Below are 24,337 nucleotides of genomic sequence, written 5' to 3' on the forward strand. Positions count from 1 at the left end.
CTGTCATTACGGAGGAATTCTGATGATGTTACTATCATATCTCACAAACCTGTTATATAATACAATATAATTTACTGCATTCTTTAATATGTGGTACAAAACTTCCACAGAGCTGCCCCTGAGGTGACCATGAAGGAAAGGAGATTTATTTACCTCCATTCCCATTTTCTTTAGATCAGATTTTCAGTATTTTCATACCAGCAGGTCCTTCAGTTTTTTCTTGTGCACATTCGTATCATTACATTGTAAAATTAAATCTACTCATGAGGGCCTTGCTTTTTTTCCCCACTTGATTTTATAGGTACTTAAAAGTAATTACACAGCACTGGTTTACATTCTGCCTTTATACAGTAGTAACAATTTTCACTTAGCCACATGGGTTAGTCTTCCATAGCTAAAACTTGTGTTAAAAGACAATGTCATTCCCAAGAACAGAAAAGCTAATTAGAAAACTTGGTAATTAGCAGCAGTAAGCAGACACAATTATTTCTGAATTTTCAGAAAATTATTTTCCTTACATGGTGAACAGGTATAGAGTTCTCCATTTCACTTTTAGTGTCTACCTCTGTAGTGAGTCACCCCTGAAAAAGTTTTCCTCTTTAACCTTAAATTACTGTAACTTCAGAAAACCTTTTCAGTGAGTCCAAGAATGGAGGCTTAAAGCAGAAAAACAAATGTGTACTAAATCCCATACGTACTGGGTTGAGCTAGGAGACTGAGTAACTCTCAAACCCAGTGACAAGATTTGATTTAATCTTCAATCCAATATGTAATTCAACAATCTTAGATGTCTGAAAATTTATCCTGGTAAAGCTACCACTATATATATATACACATATATACATATATATATATATATATACAAACACATATTGTCGGTTTATACATATAGTGGTTCAAAAACATAGCTATGGGAAATTCTGCTACAACATTCCCTCAACATACATTTTTACATGAGCAATGTCTTCAGATGATAAAATTCTGCACTGTACCAAGGTCTGCCTCAGTCCACAGAAACTACAGAGCAGGAATAATGAATAAAAATCCAAGAGCTCTGAGGTTTCACATACTTCCCTTTGTAATTATTGGCTCCAAATTATCGAAAATAAAAAGTAGTTTGTTCTACAAGACATCGCTATCTTTACAGTTAAGCAATCCAGATTTGTGCTTCCATAAACTGAAAAACATTTATCTGGAATCTATATTTAATACCTAAGGAATTAACCATAATACATTATTTTCTCTGGTTATCCAAATACTACTTGACATTCCTATATAGAATAAATCCCTTTATAAACCAGAACTTCCTCTCATTTTTACCTAATTGACTAGTCTCCCTCTCTCTCTTACCCCAGGTTGTTGTCTACCACCTGTAGAGGTAATCATCACTCCATCACCTGCCTAGACAGAGGACTGGCTTTACTGTCAATCTTTCAAAGCAAAACCAGTAAAACATCCTGAGAATATAAGGTAATCCTCATTTATGCAGACATTCACACCCAGGAGCACTTTCAGTTCAACAGTGCCTTCTTTTCCCACCTGTTTATGCCAAACCAAAAGCATCTTCTTAGCTAGCACCCTCCGTCCCCTTTCTTTCAGACCTTTGGACTGAAGATAAATTGGGCAGTTTTCCAGCTTTTGCTGGACACTGGTTTTGGCTGGGATAGAGTTAATTTTCTTCTTAGTAGCTAGTATGGGCTTATGTTTTGCATTTGTGACCACAACAGTGTGACCAAAACCTCAACACAAGGATGTTTTAGCTATTGCTGAGCAGCATTCACGAAGTGTCAAGGCCTTCTCCCTTTCTCATGCTGCCCTGCTGGCAAGTTGGCGGGGCACACACAAGAGGCTGTGAGGGGACACAGCGGGACAGCTGGCTCCAACTGGCCAGAGGGATATTCCATACCGTATGATGTCATGCTCAGCATATAAAGCCGGCGGAAGGAGGAAGGGAGGAGACATTTGGAGCGATGGCGTTTGTCTTCCCAAGTAACCATTACACGTGACGGAGCCCAGCTTTCCTGGAGATGGCTGAACACCTGCCTGCCCAAGGGAAGTGGTGAATGAATTCCCTATTTTGCTTTGCTTATGCACTTAGCTTTTGTTTTCCGTATTAAACTGTCTTTATCTCAACCCATTAGTTTTCTTGTCGCAGCACTCTCAAAACTAGCCAGCAAGATGTTTTACCATCTCATACCAACACACTCTTCATGCCAGTCCCTCTGCTGTCTTCTTCTAGCCCCTCCTCATCCAGGGCACGCTCTCTCTTCTCTTGCTTCTTCCTTGGCTGCTCTCTTTCCATTTGCTCTCAATCACTTAACAGAACCAGCCACAGCTGCACCTTATCTACATCGGCCAACCCACAGCCCCTGAAGCCAGCCCACAGCTGTATATTATCAATGCTAATTAACCCAGCTTCATTCCTCTATATTTTCTCACTCTTACTCTTCCAGTTCTCTCCCCCATCCCAGCAGGGGGGAGTGAGTGGCTGTGTGGGGCTCAGCTGCCCCCTGGGGTGAAAGCACAACATGTACAGGTTAATTTATTTTAAGTTACCTCTTACATAAAAAATGAATGGCAGATGAGCAATATAGAAATAAGGTATCAGAGACAGAGATGATGCAGGATCTGTCAAGCTAAAAAACTTCCTAAGAAGCACCAATATTTCAAAGAGAACATTCAATCCTCCAATTATACCACATAATGATCAGTTTTCTAAATAAAAGCTGTATGAGCAAGACTTCTTCCATTAGATGAATTACTTATTTTTTTACATAGAAAATGTAAATTACAAGTGGGTTAATTAAGCATCCTGCCTTACACATACCACAACTGTTAGATTTATGCAAACAGACAACTGGAAATCTGTATAGATGCTTCTATAGGAATCGAGGCTTCAACTGTAGGTTTCAAAAGCCAATGTGTAATAAAATATGTCAATCAACTTTCAGAATTTCAGAGATAATTAAGTGGAGGTTATTTGTTTATCTAACTGCGCATATCTTATAGCATAGATCAGCATTGAAGGTGGCAGTGAGAATAGCTCATCTGAATATGCAAAGCTCTAAGTGACAAATTTAGCTTCTGACCTGAAGTATACTGCTAGCTTTGGTTTTTTACAGTCTTTTGTTTTGCTTCTTCACTCCCAAAAGCTGAATCTATAATAAACACTATTACTACCTTACAGCTAAGGGTAAAACAGATGGACCTCAAGAAAGAGTCAGCCACCAAGATTAGATTTTACATTGTATTCTCCAGCACGAACATTCTCAACCAACATTCTTAACCAATTCTTTCCCAGGCCAACCGAACAACCTTGTCTCAGCAGACCAAAGTAGCCCAGACAGTTGTAGGCAGAGATAATTCTGATGTATTTCTAAATTACCATTAACTGTATAAAGTCACACCAACTTTGCAACAATTCAAGGTAGGTTATGAGATGGGCAACACTCCTCCTGTTCAAGTGGCTGTAAACCCGACTTACACCAGAACAGTGGTGGTTCTTTGCAAGTTGCTCTGAAATTACAATCTGATTCTCTCTCATTAAAAAATTAACTCATCCAGAATAAACAGTCCTGCAGAAGAAAGACTAAAATCTAACAAGAAGTAAGATACCTCTGAATGCAACGTACCCTGAGAAGCAACATAACTCATTGTTCTTAGTTTCTCTCAGATTTTCTCTTGTATGACAAGTAAAAAACTTTGTACTGGTTTCAGCTGAGATGGAGTCAATTTTCTTCTTAGTAGCTAGTAAAGTGCTGTGTTTTGGCTATGATGTGAGAACAATGCTGATAAGCACACAGATGTTTTCATTGATATTTTATAAATCCTGCTTCATAAAGAATAGTCCTTGCTATCATAACATTCTTTGAAGTACAAACGCAGGTGGGGGGAGCATGTCATTCCAAACTCATGAGCACATGGCAGAGTTTGATTAACATCAATTCTGGTCCCAGTCAAAATTCAGTAATAAGATTTCTGCATTAACACTGAAAAACAGAAAAATGAAACCTTCACTCATAACACAAGATTTAATTTGCTGCTCTACCTTTCCTTTCCACTCTCCAACAGTAATGATTTTAGACTAAGCTATGCAGAATGCAGTTATACTCCCCACTTCACCCATGTCAAAGGGACAACAGCACTGCCCGAGAGAAAATTATATTCTTCAGTACACAGGAAGAAAACTAAAATTGACCTCCTGATTAAATGAAATAGAACCCAAAAGAAGACTTGCATACCAAAGATTCAATAACCTCAAAGCAAGAACCTGTTTGGGTTAAATCAAGCTTTCAGGAAAAGAAATCTTGCACAGAAACTAAGTAATACAGGAAGAAAAAAAAATCCCCTTGAGGCTAGGAGACTTGATAGAGGCAGTTTTATTTCTGGGTACCTGTTGTACCTTGAGTGTTAAGAAAAAAATACATCACCTGATTTACCTAAATGTTTGAATGATACAAGGGAAGTTGCAGGGCAACAAGGAAGCAATGGATATTCCATACCTCTGGAGGAAGGGGAGCAATCATTAACTAATGTAATTAACTAACATAAATAATTAACATACACAGCAACGTGCATCACCATTTTAAGTCCCAAAATTATCAGAAATGTCACACATGCTCCTCCACTGAGATACATGAAATTTCCATGCAACTATTGACACAATGTGTGAACAGGGAAGAAATGCCTTCTAACAGTATTATCCAGAAAGTTTTGTATGCAGCAGCATGGTTGGAAGACTCTCAACCCTGACAATAAGATTTCATTAATTCTTTAAACTATACTCATCCCTGATGAATGCTGTCATTAGTCTACCCTCTGCTGGCCAAAAAGGCTACATAAAAATGCGTAGTCAGATATGTCATTACAATGATGAAACTCCTTACCTAACTTCCCTCTGATCTCTCCCCATAGTGCCTCTTCCTTTTTCCAGGGGCAGGGTCTTAATGCGACTCCATTTGGTCTTAAGCTAGCTCTCTATTCAATAGGCTACTACCTGCATTTACCTCAGTTGTATCTACACTGGACTACACATATGGCCATCAGACTGAATGATGTTCAAATACATATTATAATAAATTATATTCATAATCCTTAGTTATAAAACATTCAAACCCTTTAACCACTCTACTCAGGCCTAGTCTTCATCAGCTGTGATGTGAAGTTCATTCCAAGTCCTTTGTGTTAATTTTCTAGTTACAAAGTTTATTCTACACTGAACAGGTATTAAATGAAAATTCTACAATAACTTCTACACTAACATCCAGTACAGGAAAAGACGAAGCACGTACTACTGTAAGACCAGTTACTTATTTCTTTATAGGTATTGTTCTTTCAGTGTACTTGTTTTGAACTGTAAATTGAATTTTTAAGAGTAGAAAAACCCCAAAATGTTCTAATACAGCAAAGCGGGGGGGGGCGGGTAGGGGGGGAAGGCAAAAAGCTGATACAACAATTCATTAGCTCCCACTAGGCAGGAAGCAGCTCCAGAGAGGGAATGGCATGCTGCCTGGCAACACTGCCATCTGCATCCCCCACGCTCCTTGAAGATGTGCCAGTTAGGTCACATTTGCCATCAGTAACCTGGAAGCGTTTCAAGATTATGGGGTTTGTTTTTTAAAATTGATTTGCAACTTCAAAAAATTATGCAGAGGCATGTCAATAACTTTCCTTTTTAAAGTAAGATTAAAAATGCCAGACCAAGTGCCTTTATTCAATAAATAGGTCTGAGAACTGTTATCACTCTGCAGTTTGGTGATCTGATTTCTTTTTTCTAAGCTACAGGACAGTTACTCTTCAAAAGCATAAGATAAGGGAAGATAGCAGGGGAGGAAGATAATCTTCCTCTTCTGTTCCTTCACATTTCCTCTCGTTTCACTGAAGAGAAACTGTCCTCATGCAGCCCTTGTGTCAGAACAAAGAATAAGAGACAGCCAGAAAACAGCAAGATAAGTAAAGCCATATTCAAAAAGAAAATCCCATTTCAAAAAAATATAATCCAAATACATATTAACATACACTGTCCCCATTTTAAGTTCTAAATGCAGGGTATGACTTTACATATTCCCACCACACTTCCTTTGCTTGCATGCCTATGCTGTTGTGTTCTTCTGAGTTAATTTTAAAACTAAGAGATCATTCCAGATCCCCCACAAAAAGCCAACCAAAAGGCAGGAAACAAATGTCACTGCAAAGTTCCGGGTTTCATTTCTGTGAAATGGGCTGAATTTTGGAAGGCACGTAGCACCAATTTACTTCTCCAGTAAGCAAGGCAGTGAAATGAGCAGGTTTTTGAAAGTATTCAGTACTCTAGTTTTCAAGAGTTTCATGTACTCCAGCAGGATCTTAACCAAGAAGCTTCAACCATGAATAATCTGTCCACAAGATCTTACTATAATATGATTGTTTCCCTACAGCTACTCTCCAAAGCTCACATAATCAGACACAGAACAATATCATTAGGTACCACCTGAGAGAGCCAAATCCAGTTCAACTTATCCTTAAACATTTTTTTACTGAAATAAAAATGTATTTTACCTATTTATTTTTTTACTGCACTCCCAGTCCCCCAAAAACACAAAATAATGCATCTTCAGATGGAAATCCCATAAGGGTGTCATTTACCATCACAGTATTTTACTCCAGCAGTTGAAAGGCCATAAAAAAACAGATGTCCTCTAGAGCCTCATAATCCTCTAATAATGGTAACAGATCTTGTGCTACTATTCACCAGTGACCTCTCAGTCAGATGATTTACTTTCCTCTCCTCACAGCACAGCTGGTTGCACAGAGTGTAATAACTAACAGGTTTTGCCCAACAAGAAAATTCATCCGATTAGAAGGACTGTATTAAATCTTTCATAAATCACATGTGTCAGTACAGCCTTTTCAATGATTTGATTTAAGACAGCCTAAAAGCCCATGTATTACTCTTCATTCCTCAGACTTTTAAAAAGATTTTTGGATTTTCTTCCATAGTGTTTCAGAACATTACTCCAAAATGCCTCAGCTAAACACAGACCTAATATTATCACTAATCTTGCATCATACAAATGCATTTACTCTGGGGGGGAGGAGTCCTCTGTAGGCTCTCCTCATGGAAAGGGTAAGAAAACACAAAAATAAAGTATAACCAGAACAGTGTCTGCAAAATCAACTACAGTAATTATTTTTAAACTTAGCAAGGTTTTTTAAATACTCCACTAATTTACTGCAGAGACAAGAGATTCCTTACAAAATCATTCAGTGTGGAAATGGGAGGTCCTGTTTGTGAAACCCCTTATGAAGTCAAAATAAACATGAAAACAATGAGGATAGGATTCTCAATGTACATTTTCTCTTTCCGACCCTGTTTTGTTTTGAAACGCAGTTCTTCAACTCAAGGTTTTGCAAGGCAATCACTTGTGGCTTTTCAATTCAATATCCACAGATACAACCACTAATCATCTGATTCACAAAGCAGCAGAATTTCACTAGCAGCAGAATAATGTATTTGATTACAGAGGAAAAAGGAGAAGATTAACTTACTACCTTGATTACAAAGGAGAGAGGGAAAGGGACAGGGAAAGGGACAGGGACCCTCACGGTATCTCAGCACTTCTATATATTCTACTGTAGTACAGGTAGTCTACAGTTTGGCTGTGACGTTGACACTTTCTCATTTTTTCCTGTGGACACATTTATTCTTTTATCTGTGTTGCAGCATGTAACTCTTTGAGACAGAAAGCAGTTTAAAAAAACCCTGAAGCCTGTCTTCATGACAGCATACGAAATTTGAAGCAACACTTCTCCCTTCCCTACATTTTTATTTTATAAATAACACATGACTGTTTCTGTATAATGCCTCTAAAATAATTACCTATTACTGTTTCTAGATATCTCCATTCCTTCCAAGTTATTTAGGTAAGTGCAAGTATACTGCGTAATTCTGGCTTGGGTGCAGCATGGAAGCAGACAAAGACTATGCATATATTTTTAAGCAAGAATATGGATTATCACAAGGGACCTGGCAGTCTTCCAGTAAGCACAAAAGAACACAGAGAATAATCTATGAGGCCACAAAAAATCAGAAATGGTTTAGTAGCCTCTTTTCAACTTCCTTATGTTATTTTCATACTTACAAGATAATACCATCAAATAAGCCAGTATTTTTTCCTAAGCCTAAACAATTTAAAAATACTCCAAACCAGAGACACAATACATATTTCACTGTGATGCATAAAAGGTGAGTTCCAGCCAGCCTCGGGTTATATGTGTGTGTGCGCTATGTGTCTGTCTGAAGGTGAGACCACAGAGGGGGCTGCCTACACAGGGTCCAGGGGAGTCTCAGACGTCTATCAGCTGTGGAAGAGGCTGTGCATGTGCGTGTCTGCATCTCTCTGCAGGGTGGGGGGCAGTCTGCACCAGCAACTGCACTGAAGCTGCAGCCTCAGGGGCTTGTATGTCCAGATCCAGAGACCACCTATTGTGCACACTGACCATCTGTATTCCACTGCTGGAGGGATCCATACTGTACCTATCATACATATATATACACATTGTACACATTTCCTACTAGCAGACCTCCACCCTACTCAGCCAGAAAGTGGAGCAGCATAGGGCCCCTGGTGCTGCTCTGTGTTCTTGTGAGTATTCTGTGTATGCCTTATATACATATAAGCACAAATACACAGTGTATGCATGTACGGCATGTGTATGTACCTACTGGGAATACAGACAGAGTTTTGCACTTGTTGGACCTGGGGTCATGAAGATGTGGCAGCCTTGCCTCTCTCAGGCTACAGAATCCAGTCCAATTCCTGTAAAAAACATCTACTAACAGTAAGTTTTCACCTGAGAACAATCAGTCTTGGCTATTTCTGTAATGGCCTGGAGTACATCACGAAGAGTGTTTCCATTTTCTTGGATCAGTAGATAAGCCAGTACAAGAAAAACATGGACAGGGACTTGAGTGGTAACAGGCAGCAGTGATTTCACTGAAGATAACCAGTTAGTAACTGCAGATTTCTCTTTCATGAGCTCTATGATCTTCCACGTTGTATACAATGAGCTGTAAGAGCTGGTTATGGGGAAAAGAAGTTTGCAGGACACCTGGGAACAAGTAAAACAAACAAAATTCTCAAACAAATTAGGTACTATGAAAGAAAAAAGAAAAATCATTAACTAATCCAGTTCTGGCACCCAAAACAAATCTTTTTCTCAGGGTCCTAATGCAATAAATGTTAAGAATAAATTGCAATACATTTCTTTACAGTTCTTTATATGAATTCTTGCACTAAGGATATTTAAATGGGTTGCTAACTCCCCATCCATGAGTTCCCCCTTTATCTGGCATCCATCATTCCTGTTCCTGTTGTTAACAGCTGTGCTACTTCCTCACTAAAATGGACACAGTATCACTGGAGTAAGTTAAAAGCTTCCGTTTCTGACAATAGCAGATTTTGCTGGGATAGAGTTAATCTTCTTCTTAGCAGTTAGTATAGGCCTATGTTTTGCATTTGTGACCACAACAGTGTTGGTAACACAAGGATGTTTTGGCTATCGCTGAGCAGGGCTTACACACAGCCAAGGCATTTTCTCCTCCTCACACCAGCAGGTAGGTGGGTGGCTTCACAAGAAGCTGTGAGGGGACACAGCTGGAACAGATGGCCCCAACTGGCCAGAGGGATATTCCATACCATATGTCATGCTCAGCATATAAAGCTGGCCGAAGAAGGAGAAAGGGCATTTGTCTTTCCAAGTAACTGTTATGTGTGATGGAGCCCTGCTGTCCTGGGGATGGCTGAGTACCTGCCCGCCCATGGGAAGTGGTGAATGAATTCCTTGTTTTGCTTTGCTTGCTTGTGTGACTTTTGCTTTCCCTATTAAACTGGCTTTATCTCAACCCATGACTTTTTTCACTATTACTCTTCCAGTTCTCTCCCCCATTCATCCAGGGGTATGTGAGTGAGCAGCTGTGTGGTGCTTAGTTGCCAGCAGGAGATAAACCACAACACAGGTACATCACAACAGTGTAAGTATCATCTACTTTAAGGAAATTCACTTAATAAAACACCACAGTTCCAGTTAATCTGCCTTTACATTTTTTAACTATTTCACTTTTCAGAACAAAATGTTCTATAGATGCAGTCACAGAAAATAACATTTAGAAGCAGAAAAGTAGTAAAATATAAATGAAGAATCCTCATAACTCAGGGATTTATTTATGTAAAAGTATATATATCTTAAAGCTGCTGCAAGTTCATTTGGAAGTTCAAAAGTTTTTGATTAAAACAAAAAAGCTTAAACCAAGAAAAATCATGTTTCCTACTTATTGTTTCCTTAGAAAATGCTATGTTTTCAGAATCTTTCCATTATCAAGATATTAGTTGGCAGGCAGTAATTAAATGAAGAATATTTATATAAAAAACAGGTCGAGAAAGTATTTGATAGTCTCCAAACAAACATTAAACAAGGAATTCAGACTCCAAGAGGGCAGGGCCCACTCACCTTTAAATTAGCAAGAAAAAAGAGATTCTGAGTGGCAAAAGCTGTTCTCCACAGAACTGCAGAATTTTATTTTAATCATGTGTTCAATGCAATGCAAATTTATTTTGGCTAATGGAAGGTAGAATGCCCCTGCACTTTAGATGCCCTTTTACGAATAAAATTAAAATCAGATCATTCCACTACTTATGCTTTTCAACTACTGTAGGTGAAAAAATCAGCGATCTATAATGCTGTCTTTCTGGCTGGCAAGATCACTTGAAACCAAAAATGTCTTCTGGATATAACTGTGAAAATGCCATTTATTGATAAAGATATTTAAAGTTTATCCAAGGACATACAGTGGACTAAGAAGAGCTTCAGGATCTGTAAGTTGCATTGTTCAGTTGCCAGCCCCTACAAGATTGTAGGACTTGAAATCAAGATCAGACTATTATGGGGTGTGGTGTGGTGTTTTGTTTTTTCAGGGGGGGTTAATACCTGGAAAAAAAACTACTAAAATTGGTGGAGCCTGAAATATTGTATTGGTATTTCCCATTCCACAGTACTTCCCCAAAGTACAAAGGTTTTGCTACACAATTGTACTAACTCCCTTCTCCCTTTATTTCATGAAATAGCTTCATGAAAACAAGCTATCACCATATTTTTATTTTAATGCTGCACTTGGTTCAAGTAGGTCAGGTAGAAAATTCCAGTGTGTCAACACTGAAAGATATGTATAAAATCCCTCAATGGCAAAGTAGATGTGCAGGTTAGCCACATCCTAACATTTTTCAAAATCTTGGGACTACAAGTATAACCGTTTCCTATTAACATCACTGGGGGAAAAAAAACCAAAACCACTGAATATAGCTTTTGGATGTGCTTGAAAGCAAAAAGGAAGCATACTGGCTGTGGAAAGGCAGCCATACACCCACTGAGGACTACAAGAACCTTGCTAGGGCATGCAGAGATGTAGACGGGAAGGTTAAGGCTCTGCTACAACCTGAAATTGGCCAGAGACATCAAGAAGAAGAAAGGGTTCTTTGGATACCTAAGCAGTTAAGCAGAAGCACAGGGAAGACACAGGCCCATGACTGAGCAGGGCAGGGAAACAATTTACTAATAATGCTGACACAGCAGAGGTTCTTAAGACCTTCCTTGCCTGTGTCTCTACCAGCGTAGCTGGACCCTAGACCACAGGACCAAGTAGCTACCACGGTGCACATGGTGACCCACCAGCAGTGGCCCTCTGCAAGGGCTCAGCCCACATCAGTGGATGGGCCCGCAGGGAATCCACCCCAGGGTGTTAACAGAAGTTGCTGACACTGCTGCGAGGCCACTGCCTGTCATCTTTGAAAAGTGGTGGAGATCAGGGGGCATTCCTGACGCCTGGCAGAGGGTAGATGTCACACCCATCTACAGGAATGGCCCAGAAGAGGACCCAGGAAACTACAGGCCCATCAGCTTGCTTCAGTCCCTGAGAAAGTGGTCGAACGAGTCCTCCTAGAAACTGTTACAAGCCAAATGAAGCCGGTGGTGATTGGGAAAGTCCAGCACAGATTTACCAAAGGCAAATCATGCCAAGGTAACCTGATCGACCTTCTACAACAAAACAACATCTTCTGTTGACATGGAGAGAGCAGTGGATGCGCCTCACCTGGACTTCAGCAAAGCGTTTGACACGTTTCCCACAGCCTCCCCCTGGACACACTGTCAGGGTACAGCCTGGGTGGGTGATCTGTGAGATGGGCAGGCAGGTGTCCCACAGGCCACACTCAGGGTGCTGGTCAATGGCTTTTACTCAGGCTGGCAGCCTGTCACAAGTGGGGTCCCCCAGGGACTAGTATGGGGCCCCACACCCTATGCATCTGTTACCTGCCCTAGAAGAAGGAAGAAACTGTATAACTTTACCAATTCCTTTTTATCCTTCACACCTTCTTCCTGTAATATTCCTAAAAGATTTACAGCCAGCTGCTGCCTGGTAGTTCCCGAATAATCCTCTGATAGGCAGTCCCCAACTGTTGTAGAAGATAGCATCTGTAGCACAGGCATCACCAAAGTAAGGACTGTGATTGAGATGTTCTGGGTTTCTGAACAGGAAAGGAGCTTGTAGGCTATTTAAGACAAGGTGGGGAAAAACAAAGATTACTTGGGAAAAAAGAACTAACATAGTTGGTACTTTTTGGCATGACACAAACATTTTTAGGCAACACTCTGGTCAAGCAGCGTTAACAGTCCCCAGAATTACAGTATGTGCATACTAGAGCTGAAGTGCAGAAGACTTTTTTGGTAAAACTCCAATTCAGCTTAAGAGACCCACACATTTCTGTTGTTTATAGCCAAGTACCTGATGGCAGCAAGAAAAACAACAACGGAACGTAGCACTGTCCTTTGCTTTTACTGAAATAACTCCACTAATCAAAACTTCTAAGTCAACAGCTCAGTCAAACACTGCCATGACTGTCAGGCCTGCTCTCAATATCTGTCAAAAGGAACCATTCAGGATGCATGAATCTCAGCTGAGAATATCCTGTTTTTGACTCAAAAATGAAACACATAAGCTCCAAGATAGCAGGGAGCTCAGAATACAGTAACATCCACAGAAAAAGTCAGTGTAGCAGGAAAATTTATCCTTATTACCATCAGATCAAAAGTTACTTTTTAAAGCAGGAAAAATCCTGCCCATACAAAAAGATACTTCACTGCCCAATCCAACTTCAGCTCAATGCAGGGCTTATTTTCATAAACATGAAGAAACAATGTCTGTCTTGGAAGTATGGATTCCTCTTACACAAGAAAAACTTTACCTAGACTCAAGACAGACTTTTGCTGACTTTCTGGCATTTGCAGCAGTAGAAGTGCTAGCCCAATTATACACTGTTCCACTGGAAATACCTACAAGGAAAAAAAGAGGGGTTCAAGTCTTGTTTTTCAGTACCATTAAACAGTACAGACAGGCAACAACCCAGACTGTAACAAGTTTCTTCATGAAACATACTAAATGCACACACAGCACCACAGTACACACAATGATGAAAATAAATAGTGTAAAAATAGCATTTTAACTGAATAACTACAACATTTTAATTTGTTACGTTGTTCAAACCACTTTAGCTCTGTTTAAACCAACTCCATACTAAAAGGTTAATGTATATATGTTACATTTTTGCCTTGTGAAGGTCTTCAACCTGCAATTGGTTGAAAAAAATTAGAAGCTGTTGAAACAACATAGGTCACATTCTGATGAATGCCATGTATTTAAATACTGTACTAAACAGAATATTATTTAAATTCAATAAAATTGTTTTATTTTTTTCCCTAATAATTCTTACCTCTTTCAAGAGCTCAAAGTTGTCCTCTATTAAAGAGATCAAAGATGAGCATTCTCCCATTACATTTAAACACACTTCACAGAAGCTTAACAGTTGCAGACAAAAATGTGATAACTGAACTTTCCAAAACACAGGATAGCGTAGTAGGCTAAGGAATAGTTCTTGTAGAAAAAAAAAGGCTTCTGTAACTTGCAGTAAGTCCTTAAGCTGTAGAGAGGTTAAAAAACAAAATAGAGACTGATTTAGTTCCCCTTCTACCCACACAGAATTCCCTGAGTTTAGAATTACTTCTACTAGCTTTGCAATGTTTCCATTGCAAATATTACTTAGACTTTGAAAAAACACAATTATAAACTAAATACAGGAATCTCTTAAATTCTTCACAAAAAAATACATGACCTCCTATTTAATGTTTTGAAGTAAAATTAGAAATGTAAAAGAATAAAAAGATTTTTTGGTAGCTGATGAGAAAAAAATCTTTTTTCCCTCAAAACCAATGGCAAATTAATTCAGCTCTTGGAGCACTCTCAGCAACATAAAACAAATTGCGTGGGATTCAATGTAGCAGGTAGATACTCTTGTAATGGAAACATCGTGCTCTAGGATTATTGCCTCCTTTGTAATGTAACCAACTGTCCTTGCTTCAGCTGGGATAGTGAATTTTCTTCCCAGTCGCTGGTGCAGTGCTGTATTTTGGATTTGGTGTGAGAATAATGTTGATAGCACACAGATGTTTCTAGTTGTTCCTGGGTAATGTTTGCCCTGAAGTCAAGGACTTTTCAGTTTCTCGGGCCCTGCCAGTGAAAGGGCTGGAGTGGCACAAGAAGCTGGGAGGGGACACAGCCAGGACAGGTGATCCCAACTGGCCAAAGGGGTATTCCATACCAGAGAACATCACGCTGCGTATATAAGCTGGGAGAAGGAGGAGGAAGGGGTAGACTTCTGGCATAGTGGCGTTTGCCTTCCTGAGTAACCGTTAAGCATGATGGAGCCCTGCCGTCCTGGGGATGGCTGAACACCTGCCTGCCCATGGGAAGTGGTGAAAGAATTCCCCGTTTTGCTTTGCTTGCTTGTGCGGCTTTTGCTTTCCCTATTAAACTGCCTGTATCTCAATCCATGAGTCTTCTGGTTTTCACTCATCTGAGATCTCTCCCCCATCGCAACACAGGGGCAGTGAGTGAGCAGCTGTGTGGTGCGTAGTCACTGGCTGGGGTTAAACCACACCACTAAGATTTTCACATATGTCTGAAAAGACAAAGGCAGTGGTGTTACCAGCCCCTAGACCACCACATAACCTACCTACTACAAAGATGAAAAGCTGAAGTGCAATACCCAAAAGCAGTATCTCCATACCCGAAAGCCAAGCAAAGAGGTTTAAAGAAGCAGGTTGCCGCAAAATCCTAATGTATTAAATGACAGCATTTCTGCTTTTGAAATTTTACTTCCAGGCACTCAGTTGTTCCCATCCAAACTCTGGAGCCAGCAGCAAGGCTAACATCTCAATTTTTAGTCCCTTTGAACAAATTCTATGAATAATATGCTCTAATTAGAAGTCTCAGGTCTGCTGAATTTTTCAACAGTGAAGTCTGCAGGTGATGAACTGTACTTTTGACAGCTTGGTTGATATTGTCAGACAAAATGACTTGGAAGCACTCCAGCATTCATACAATAAGGAGCACTAAATAAAGCTGAGCTTAAAGGAAGGATAAGAACAACCTGAGGTTCAGAGAAAGAAGAAGGAATGACAGGTTATAAAACAGCCCATCAAACAGGCTTCTTGAAGAAAGAACTTCCCTTTCCATTGTGAAAGTTGTATCTCAGGCAAGACAAAACAGTTACCTATTAATCTGAGCTTTAAATAATCTGAGCTTTAAAAACTGCAACAGATTTCTAGAAAAAAAAAAAGCACCAACAAGCATGGAGGAAAGAAAGTTTCATAACTAATTTTCTAAGTTTCCCTCAGCACCAGTTTTCTAGCTAAATGTTACCAAGTCAGAAGCCTGGTCATACGTTCAGGACACAATGTTATCCTGAAGTTCAGGTATAACTTGAAGGCAAAATCAGGAATGTCCCATGACCAGAAGAAGTCAGCATGTACCTGTCATCACAAAGACTAGACCTGAACCAAGATAAATGTGTATAATACAAGTTACTATTAGTCCAAAAGACTGCAGAAAGCAGCTAGCAGTAGAAAGTAGACTTCACTAGTAAAATTCCTCAGGAGGAAGATGCTGCCAAGTATCCTCATATCAAGCCTATTTAGCTTTACATTATCGATATTATCAAACCCTCTCTCTATGGCAGGGGTCCTCACACTTTTTAACCAGGGGGCTGGCACGCGGATGCAGTGGCAGGCAGCCGTCTGCAGCTGCTTGGTTTCCCCCCTCCCCCAACCCCTGGGGGGGGGGGGGGGGCAGGGGGTTCTGTAAATACCGGGGGCCGGACTGAGGACCCTGGGGGGCCGTATCCAGCCCATGGGCCATAGTTTGAGTATATTGATCTATGGCAGTAATACCAAAGCACCTCATGTTTGACCAAATACATTTGAAAATGAAGATGTTGCTCTAATGCTCAGGAGGAAGGAAAAAGTACATAGGTACAAAAATGCTCAACCAACATCACAGCAAAGCATGATGAAAAGCAGTGCTGTTAATGTTAATTAGTACTGTAGACCGCCTATCCAAAGGGGACAAAGTTTAAATCCCAAGCTCCTACCAAGTATCACTGTGCAACTTTAAAACACATACAATAACTTCAGCATTCCAGAGGGATTTTCCACCTTCAGATCTACTAATCTCTCTGTTACAAAGAGAGAAAGGACTACCTAGGAGTACTTAAATCATACTTCTCGTACAGCTTGTTTTGTTTCAGTATTATCCATGTTAAGTTAAAAATTGCATGGTTTTAACAAATACCTCACCATTTAACAATATTTTCACTCTCATGGGTATCTCTACAAGTTTTCTGAGGTGACTACTAGCAAATAATTATGGTAAATAGGTGCTTCAATTGTCACCTTAGCAGGTTGTCCTGGTTTTGGCTGGGATAGAATTAATTTTGCCCTTGGTGGCTAGTGCAGTGCAGTGTTTTGGATTTGGTTTATAAACAGCATTGGTAACTACTGTTTATTGCTGGGTGGTGTTTGTACTGGGAGGGGACACAGCCAGATCAGCTGATCTGAACTAGCCAAAAAGTTAGTCCATACCATGGGATGTTGTGCTCAGTAAATAAACTGCAGGGGTGCTGGGTATTGGCCAGGGCCTGCTGATTTGTTGCTCAGGGACCAGTTGGGCATCAGTCAGCAACTGGTGAGCAGTTACATTGTGTGGCACTAGTCTTCTCCTTTCCCTTTGGGTTTCATTCCTCTCTCCTCCCACCTTTTCATTCTCAGTGTTATTGTTATCATAACTATTGTTCTTTTGTTTTTATTTTATTTCAACTATAAAATTGTTCTTGTCTCAGCCCTCAAGTTTTACAATCCTTTCCAATTCTCCTCCCCAGCCCTCTGGGGGAACGGGGAGCGAGCAGGAGGCTGCGTGGCACTTCATTACTGTATGAGGTTAAACCATGACGCAGGTGTACCAGATTTGAACAATTACAAAAACTTCTACCTTCTACCAGAAAAAGCCAGTTTTATAGATTTCAGTACTATCAACAAATCAGGTCTATAGGAAATGGAAGAGAATATTGTGTTGGCATGCTTAAAAGACAATAATAATAATACTATTTCTTTGATAGCATTCATTTGTAAAAGGTGGGGTCAGGCAACAACTGTACCTGAAGATGTGGAATCAAATCACACAGAAGTTGAAGAATCTGGCATTCCAGCTCAGAGGGTGTTTCTTTGTGCTTTGGACCATGAGGCTGAAGTAAGATCTTAAGTAAACCCATTCGCAGTTCAGCATGTTCCCGTAACTGAGATGGTTCGCAATACAGGTATCTTAGAAATGGAGCCATGAGGGCAACACATGAAGTCTGTGCCCTGTAGATCAAGAAATAAGCTTGCCAAGACACTTTCTACTGAAAACTTAAAAAATCACAAGGAAAACCCAAGCTATGTGGCATTCTGTGCAATAATTTACAGGATGCAATTAACATAAACATGTTATGAAAGGCATTAATAAGTCTCACGAAAATTCTCATACCAGCATGAAATACTGTTGTAAGACCTTATATGGCAACCATACAGTGAAGTACACTTGTGAAAGGACTCAATATTTAAGCACGAATACTACTCAATATGTACTTGCAGATTATGACACTCTTATTCCTTTTTTTTCCCCACCTCAATGACTCAAGAAAGTTACTTTCCTTGCTGAATGTCATGAAAGACTAGTGTACCACTCTGAAGTAGCATTTGGACAAGATAATTCAGAAATATCTTTTTAAGACACATAAACCCCAATTTCAATTAGAGACATCCATTCCTTGCCAGTTTTTGCCCAGTGGTCTTGAACAGCTACATGAAACAAGAACTGCTTTAGCCAAGATGGCTTCCCAGTAAAAAAATTATCACAGAACAATTCTCTTGGTTTGACCTTGTCAGGAATACCTGCCATTCTTGCCTGACATTATTAAAACAATCAAATAAAGCTAGTGATCAATACATTAACAAATATACAGGGAATCAGAATTAAAAGTCAGTTTTAAACAAGACTTAGCCTGACACAAAGCTTTACAAAGACTCAGTAACAGATATATGTCAACACAGGTGGAACTTGTTGACATCGTGCATAGGGACATGGTTTAGTGGTGGACTTGCGTGCGCTAGGTTAATGGTTGGACTCAGTATTCTTAAGGGTCATTTCCAACCCAAATGATTCCATGATTACACATTCCCAGTCCAGAACTTTATTCCACATAAACCTCTGCACAAAAAGCAGCAAAGGGAGTTTGAGATATTTTCCTTTTCAGCAAGAACAATTCCTGTTTTAATTCACATCTTGGTTTCAGCTGGGATGGACTTAGTTTTCTTCTTGGTGGCCAGTGCAGTGCTGTGTTTTGTGTTTGGTGTGGGAACAGTGTGGTCAGGGACTTTTTGGTTTCTCAGGCCTTGCTGGTGGGAGGTTTGGAGGGACACAAGAAGTTGGGAGGGGACACAGCCAGGACAGCTGACCTGAACTGGCCAAAGGGGTATTCCATACCATGGGATGTCACACTTAGTATATAAACCGGGGCAGGGGATGGAGGGGGGGTGGGGGGGTGTCCGTCAGGGCTGCTGATTGCTGCTGGGGGACTTGCTGGGCATCCATCAGCACATGGCAAGCAACTGTGTGGTGAATCGTTTGTATTTTCTTCCTTCCCTATGGATTTCATTCCTCTCCCGCTCTCCCCCCTTTCCATTCCAACTGTTATTGTTATTACTGTTCTTTTGTTTTTATTTTGTCTCAATTATAAAACTGTTCTTATCGCCTCCCCACCCCCCTGGGTGAGGGGGGCAGTGAGCAAGCAGCTGTGTGGTATTTAATTAGTGGCTGGGGTTAAACCACGGCAATTCAACCAGCCACCAGCAAAAAGTCCACAGTTTATTCTACCATTCAGACATCTGATCAGACCATTCATGAATCCCAGATTTAGCAGCTCAGTGGAAGAACAAGTCTACAAACAGTATTTTAAAGATACTCTAAATTAATTAAATGGAACAAAACACACTTGTGCTTGGAAGTCTTACTGTTGATCATGTAGTCTACACCCGCTAGCCATTTAAGATATTAATTTATTTGTTCACTCAGAACAACAGAATACAGAAGTCAATTCACTGTATATTACTCTGTTGGATTTGTTTGAGACTTCCAGAACAGGAGAAAAAAAAAAAGACGCTTTTATCTGAAAAAGCATACATTTAGGTATAAAAATCACTGAAAGCATTTGGATTTAAGGCTGCTACAGCATTTGGTATCTTATACTGAAGTTCCTTGGAAATAAGCGTAAGAAATGTTGAAACTGTTGGTAGCTTTAATATTTGTTCACTGTTAAAGGTACTCTATAATAAAGCTGTACCACTGATTTTGTCTTTTTTTTTTTTTTAAATCAAGCAGCATACATGATTTTTAAAGATCTCATCCTTTACTGTGAGATGTTATCATCTGTGTTTTCCCTTTATCATCTCACCATTTTGTATAGCTGACTTATACCTGCATAGTAGTCATCTTTTTCGACTAAGCAGTGAAAAACTTGACAAAGCAAATAATCAAAGGGCTTATTTTTTAAAAACAATTCCAGATGTGCTATCAATTTTGCACAAATTTTTACATATCCATAAAGTACATAAAAATTCTATCAAGAATTTAAGAGACCTATAAAAATTGGTTGCTGATGAATCATTTCAGTATTTTTTTAATATTTTATGTTTACCCTTCAAATAGTGTCATTAACTTTTCAAAAGACAATTCTTACTGCTCTTTGCAGCTGCCTTCAAGAAAAAAGTTACACTCACACCATACAAACACATTTGCTATTTTTTAATTATGCATTCATTTACCTCTCTGGACACTGCTGGAAAAATACTGTTATCTGCTGCAGTAGAACCGGCCAGCAATCAGGTCTGTTTTCAAGGACAGTGATTAATGGATGAGGAGTGCTCCTGAAACATAAAGAAATCACATTTGGATCTATAATGCAGAAAACAAGTGTGCAAAATAACTATCTTCAAAATAAGAGCAGCTATAGAAATAGAGAATAGTTGGTACTACCAGCTCACTTTACCAGCTTTGCTAAAACTGCTACACCATCAAAAGAACACTTTTTTAGGAACTCCAGGAAACCATTAAAACAAAATCTCTACTTGAAAAGTCTTGATCCGATTTTTCTTTTTTTAACGACTAAGGATCACTGTTCAAATGTGAGGCCTGATTTGAGTCACTAGTAGCAGCACCAGGCTCTAGCAGTGGGCGCCAAGTAACACCCACAGAAAAACTTGAACTACATGTCACATATCAATCTAGTCTTTAAAGCATAGGTAAAACTCTTCAGCACTCGAGACCAATACAGGTGACCATCATCCCACTTACCAGTTATTTATTTTTCCTTTTTTTCAGGCAGTGAAAGAAGCAAGAAAGGAGAAAGGCTGGCCATACCACCAGCCTAGAGACCTCCACTTTACTGTCAGCCCTCTGACATTTGACAAGGTACTGAGGCCTAACAGTCACCTGTTCTCAGATGAATCTACCACCAACACCTTCTCCACTTCCAAAGTCAATGATGAAGGCCATCTAAACCACCTGGAAGTGTGATACCTGCATCAAACCGTGACTATCTTTTAAGTAGCAGGTGGAGGAAAAGCTGGGCAGGATGGAAGACTGAAGTATGTAATTTGTTCTGCCAGAAGCAAAACTAAAGTAAAGAATAATGAAACTTTTGCAGATTTTTTACGGCTGTCTCATGAAGGCATAGGAAAACACATCCTTTCGTGTAAGCAAAAGCTAACAAGGATTAGATTACAGGACAGTGTCACTGCAGTTGAAGTACTCCGGGCTGAGTCTAGGAATTTCATACAGCAAGAATTGTCAGGGTAGCATACAAGAATCAGAGGTTGGTAAATTAAACTTGCAAAATCAGCCTGAAAAAAGAATGTATTTTCACTAAGGAAGAATCAGTCACTGGAACAATTTATCAAGCTCAGAAGAGGGGATAGGGGGTTTTTGTTTGTTTTGGGGGCTTTCTGGGTTTCAGGGGTTTGGGGTTTTTTTACATTGGGTTCTCCCTCTGTTCCTCAAACAATTTTTTCTTCCAGAGGGGTGTTTCTGTTCAGGCAAATAATCTGAAGACACAGGGACTTTCAGAAAGCTGGCTGATATGATGGATTACTTTAAGCATGTTCGGAAAACAAATACTAAGATCACAAAGTATGCATATATTACAGGTCTGGCCTTCATATCTGGGACTAGAAGCCTAGCACTTCACATTAATTTCTCTAAAATTTGTATGAAGGCTGTGCATATAAGTTAACATCCCCCTTCCTTGATTCTGTAAATATTTTACTAAAGCTGGAGTCTTTTTACAATCCACATACAAAGACTAGAAAGGTTAAGGTTATTACCTCATAGCAATCTTCCAAGGTGCCAGCATGCAAAAGGCAGAAAAACTTGGTGCCTGTCTAGCACTTGAATCCTGCAAGGTGACAAGCAGGATCATTTATCAGGCAGCAAGCTAGAAACACTGTTCACATACCTGCCAGGACCTTGGAAGTATGTAGCCCTGTATAGACATACAGAGCTACAACAGCTGCTTATTTCAATACTTTTGCCATATTTTAAGAATTAATTAAATTTCCTAACGAGAAGGGTACATCTCCAGTCATCTAAGTGCTGCTCTGACACTGAAGTCATTGGAACCTTTATGAAGTTAGCACAGGTCTAAAAATTAATAAAAAGGCTTAGTATCTGGAAGAAAGCAAGCCTTTTACAAAAAATTGTGTGTGTTCTGAAACTAACTGCATGGAACTGGACGATAAAAGTAATCTGCTAAGCTCCATAGTGAACAGTTATTAATAATGAAACACTGAAATGTGCAACCCGAAAAAGTTCTATTCAATAATGCTATTAGAGGTAGGGAAAATGAGGTGTGCAGATGCAATTTATCATCAACACTAACTTAAGAACTGCCAGCACAGCACTGTGTGTAAAACACCCATCTTTAAATGACATTATAGTGCTACCACCCTAAACTGTCGTCAATGGTTCAGGATAAAGCAAAATGCACAACCAGCAATAGCAGTTATCCACCTGCAAATAAATGCCTAGGGAAAGAAAGATAAACCTTATGTGAGGGGCAACAATAAAAAAAATTTTTTGCGGTCATCTCAACCTTTTTGTTACATCTTTGAACACAGGAGAACTCCAATCTGATTTAGAGCACAAATTCAGTGACAAATTGCTGCGCCTTTATGAGCCAACAATGTCTGCAGCCAACATACCTTTCTGCATATGCAGCTGTCTCCCTGGCCTTTCAGAGAGATGGAATAGCGCTTTACTCCGTCAAATACACATTTTTAAAGCATTTTTCTACCTGGTCTGAATCTTTATTTCAGAAAGTTGGCAGCTCTCCAGAATTCTAGCACAATATAAACCCCATGCATAGTCAATCATTAAGAACAATGTAAAATACTAGTCCATTACAAAAGAAAGTGAACAGTTTTCAGTAAAAGTTACAGTAAAATTCTGTACATGCATGTCGTAACTCACCTGCACTGACAATGTTAACAAGCATTCCTCAAAAACCACTCTTCCCTGCCCTCCCCCTCAATTCAGCTTGAGCTTAGGTTACTGGACAGCTATATTAATATGCATAGGAAACAGACAACTTCATGCCAGATGACAAATAAAGCCACTGGGAATGCTCAGTTCTAGTCTACAGCGAGACCAACTTGTAGACTACTGTGTCTGCTACAGCTGGTCCTAACTTCATACCAAAAAGTGCACATCACATATGTGAATTTAAAAATCACATCACCTTTTTCACACATCCTTAAGAATACTCCAGCATATTTACTTCGGTATTTTCCGCTATTGGAATACTGCTTATTAAAAAACCACACAGAAACCAGTGATACTTACACAGCTTATGGAAATAATTAGGAATCCCCAAATTCAGTGATATAAGGGGCAGTTTTCTACCAACTTACTAAGGTAAAAGGAACATTTCCCACTTTCTGTTCTGTAGGAACAGAGGTAATCTCTATTTTCCAAGGCGTGTTACAGAAAGTGAAGAATCCCAGCACTAACTACTACAGAGGCTTCTCCAAATGAAATCAGAAAACCTCTGTGGTGGGTTGACCTTGGTGTTGTCAACCTGGCTGCCAAGTGTTCACCAAGCTGCTCTTCCACTCCCTCTCCTCAGCAGGACAGGGAGAAAGCAAGACTAAAAACTTGTGGGTCAACATAAAGGTAGTTTAATACAGAAAAGCAAAGGCCATACTTGAAAGAAAACGAAAAAAGAATTGCTCTCTACTTCCCATCAGCAGGTAAAGTCCAGCCACTTCCCGGGAAGCAGGGCTTCAGTAGTGGTTGCTTTAGAAGACAAATGCTCCCCCCCAGCTCCTTTCTCTTAGATTTTATTGCTGACCATGATGTCATATGGTATGAAATATCCCTTTGGTCAGCTGTCCTGGCTGTGTCCCCTCTCAAAGTCTTGCCCAACCCCACCTTAAATGGCCTTTGAAGGAGTAGGAGTGGGCTGGAGAGACAGCACTGCTCAGTAGCAGTCAAAATACCTAGTGTTACAAACACCATTCTAGCTGCAAATACAAAGCACAGCACTGATAGCTGCTATGGGGACAACTAACTCCACCCTAGGCAAACAACATAACCAGACACAATCCCCAAAACTGCAAGACGTTATTTTCACACATTTCTTTTCAAGAGCTGTTCATGATATTACATCATCACAAGAAGCAGTATTATAAAAGTAATTTTACTGTCCAGAGTTAACACTGATGTAAACCAAATGCGTTTATTAACCTTTAATACTGGTTTTAAAATGTCCCAAGAGAGACAGCAATAGCAAACTACTTGAGAGCATACTGGTGCTTTTTGATTCTC

General features: G+C 39.7%; 1 protein-coding gene across 3 annotated transcripts in view; it reads right to left on the reverse strand.

Annotated features, from left to right (window-relative positions):
- The window catches only part of FOCAD (focadhesin), a 123,373-nt gene that overhangs the window by 78,349 nt on the left and 20,687 nt on the right, over positions 1-24,337 (reverse strand). For all 3 annotated transcript variants that reach the window (XM_037372744.1, XM_037372745.1, XM_037372743.1), the window contains exons 7-12: positions 20,281-20,382; positions 17,577-17,781; positions 13,800-14,006; positions 13,275-13,362; positions 12,379-12,581; positions 8,833-9,090 (exon numbers count right to left, since the gene is read on the reverse strand). In XM_037372744.1, the coding sequence (XP_037228641.1) occupies positions 8,833-9,090; positions 12,379-12,581; positions 13,275-13,362; positions 13,800-14,006; positions 17,577-17,781; positions 20,281-20,382 (1,063 nt within the window). The remainder of the gene's footprint in view (positions 1-8,832; positions 9,091-12,378; positions 12,582-13,274; positions 13,363-13,799; positions 14,007-17,576; positions 17,782-20,280; positions 20,383-24,337) is intronic.

Source organism: Falco rusticolus, chromosome Z, assembly GCF_015220075.1.
Source record: "Falco rusticolus isolate bFalRus1 chromosome Z, bFalRus1.pri, whole genome shotgun sequence".
NCBI classification, from domain to species: domain Eukaryota; kingdom Metazoa; phylum Chordata; class Aves; order Falconiformes; family Falconidae; genus Falco; species Falco rusticolus.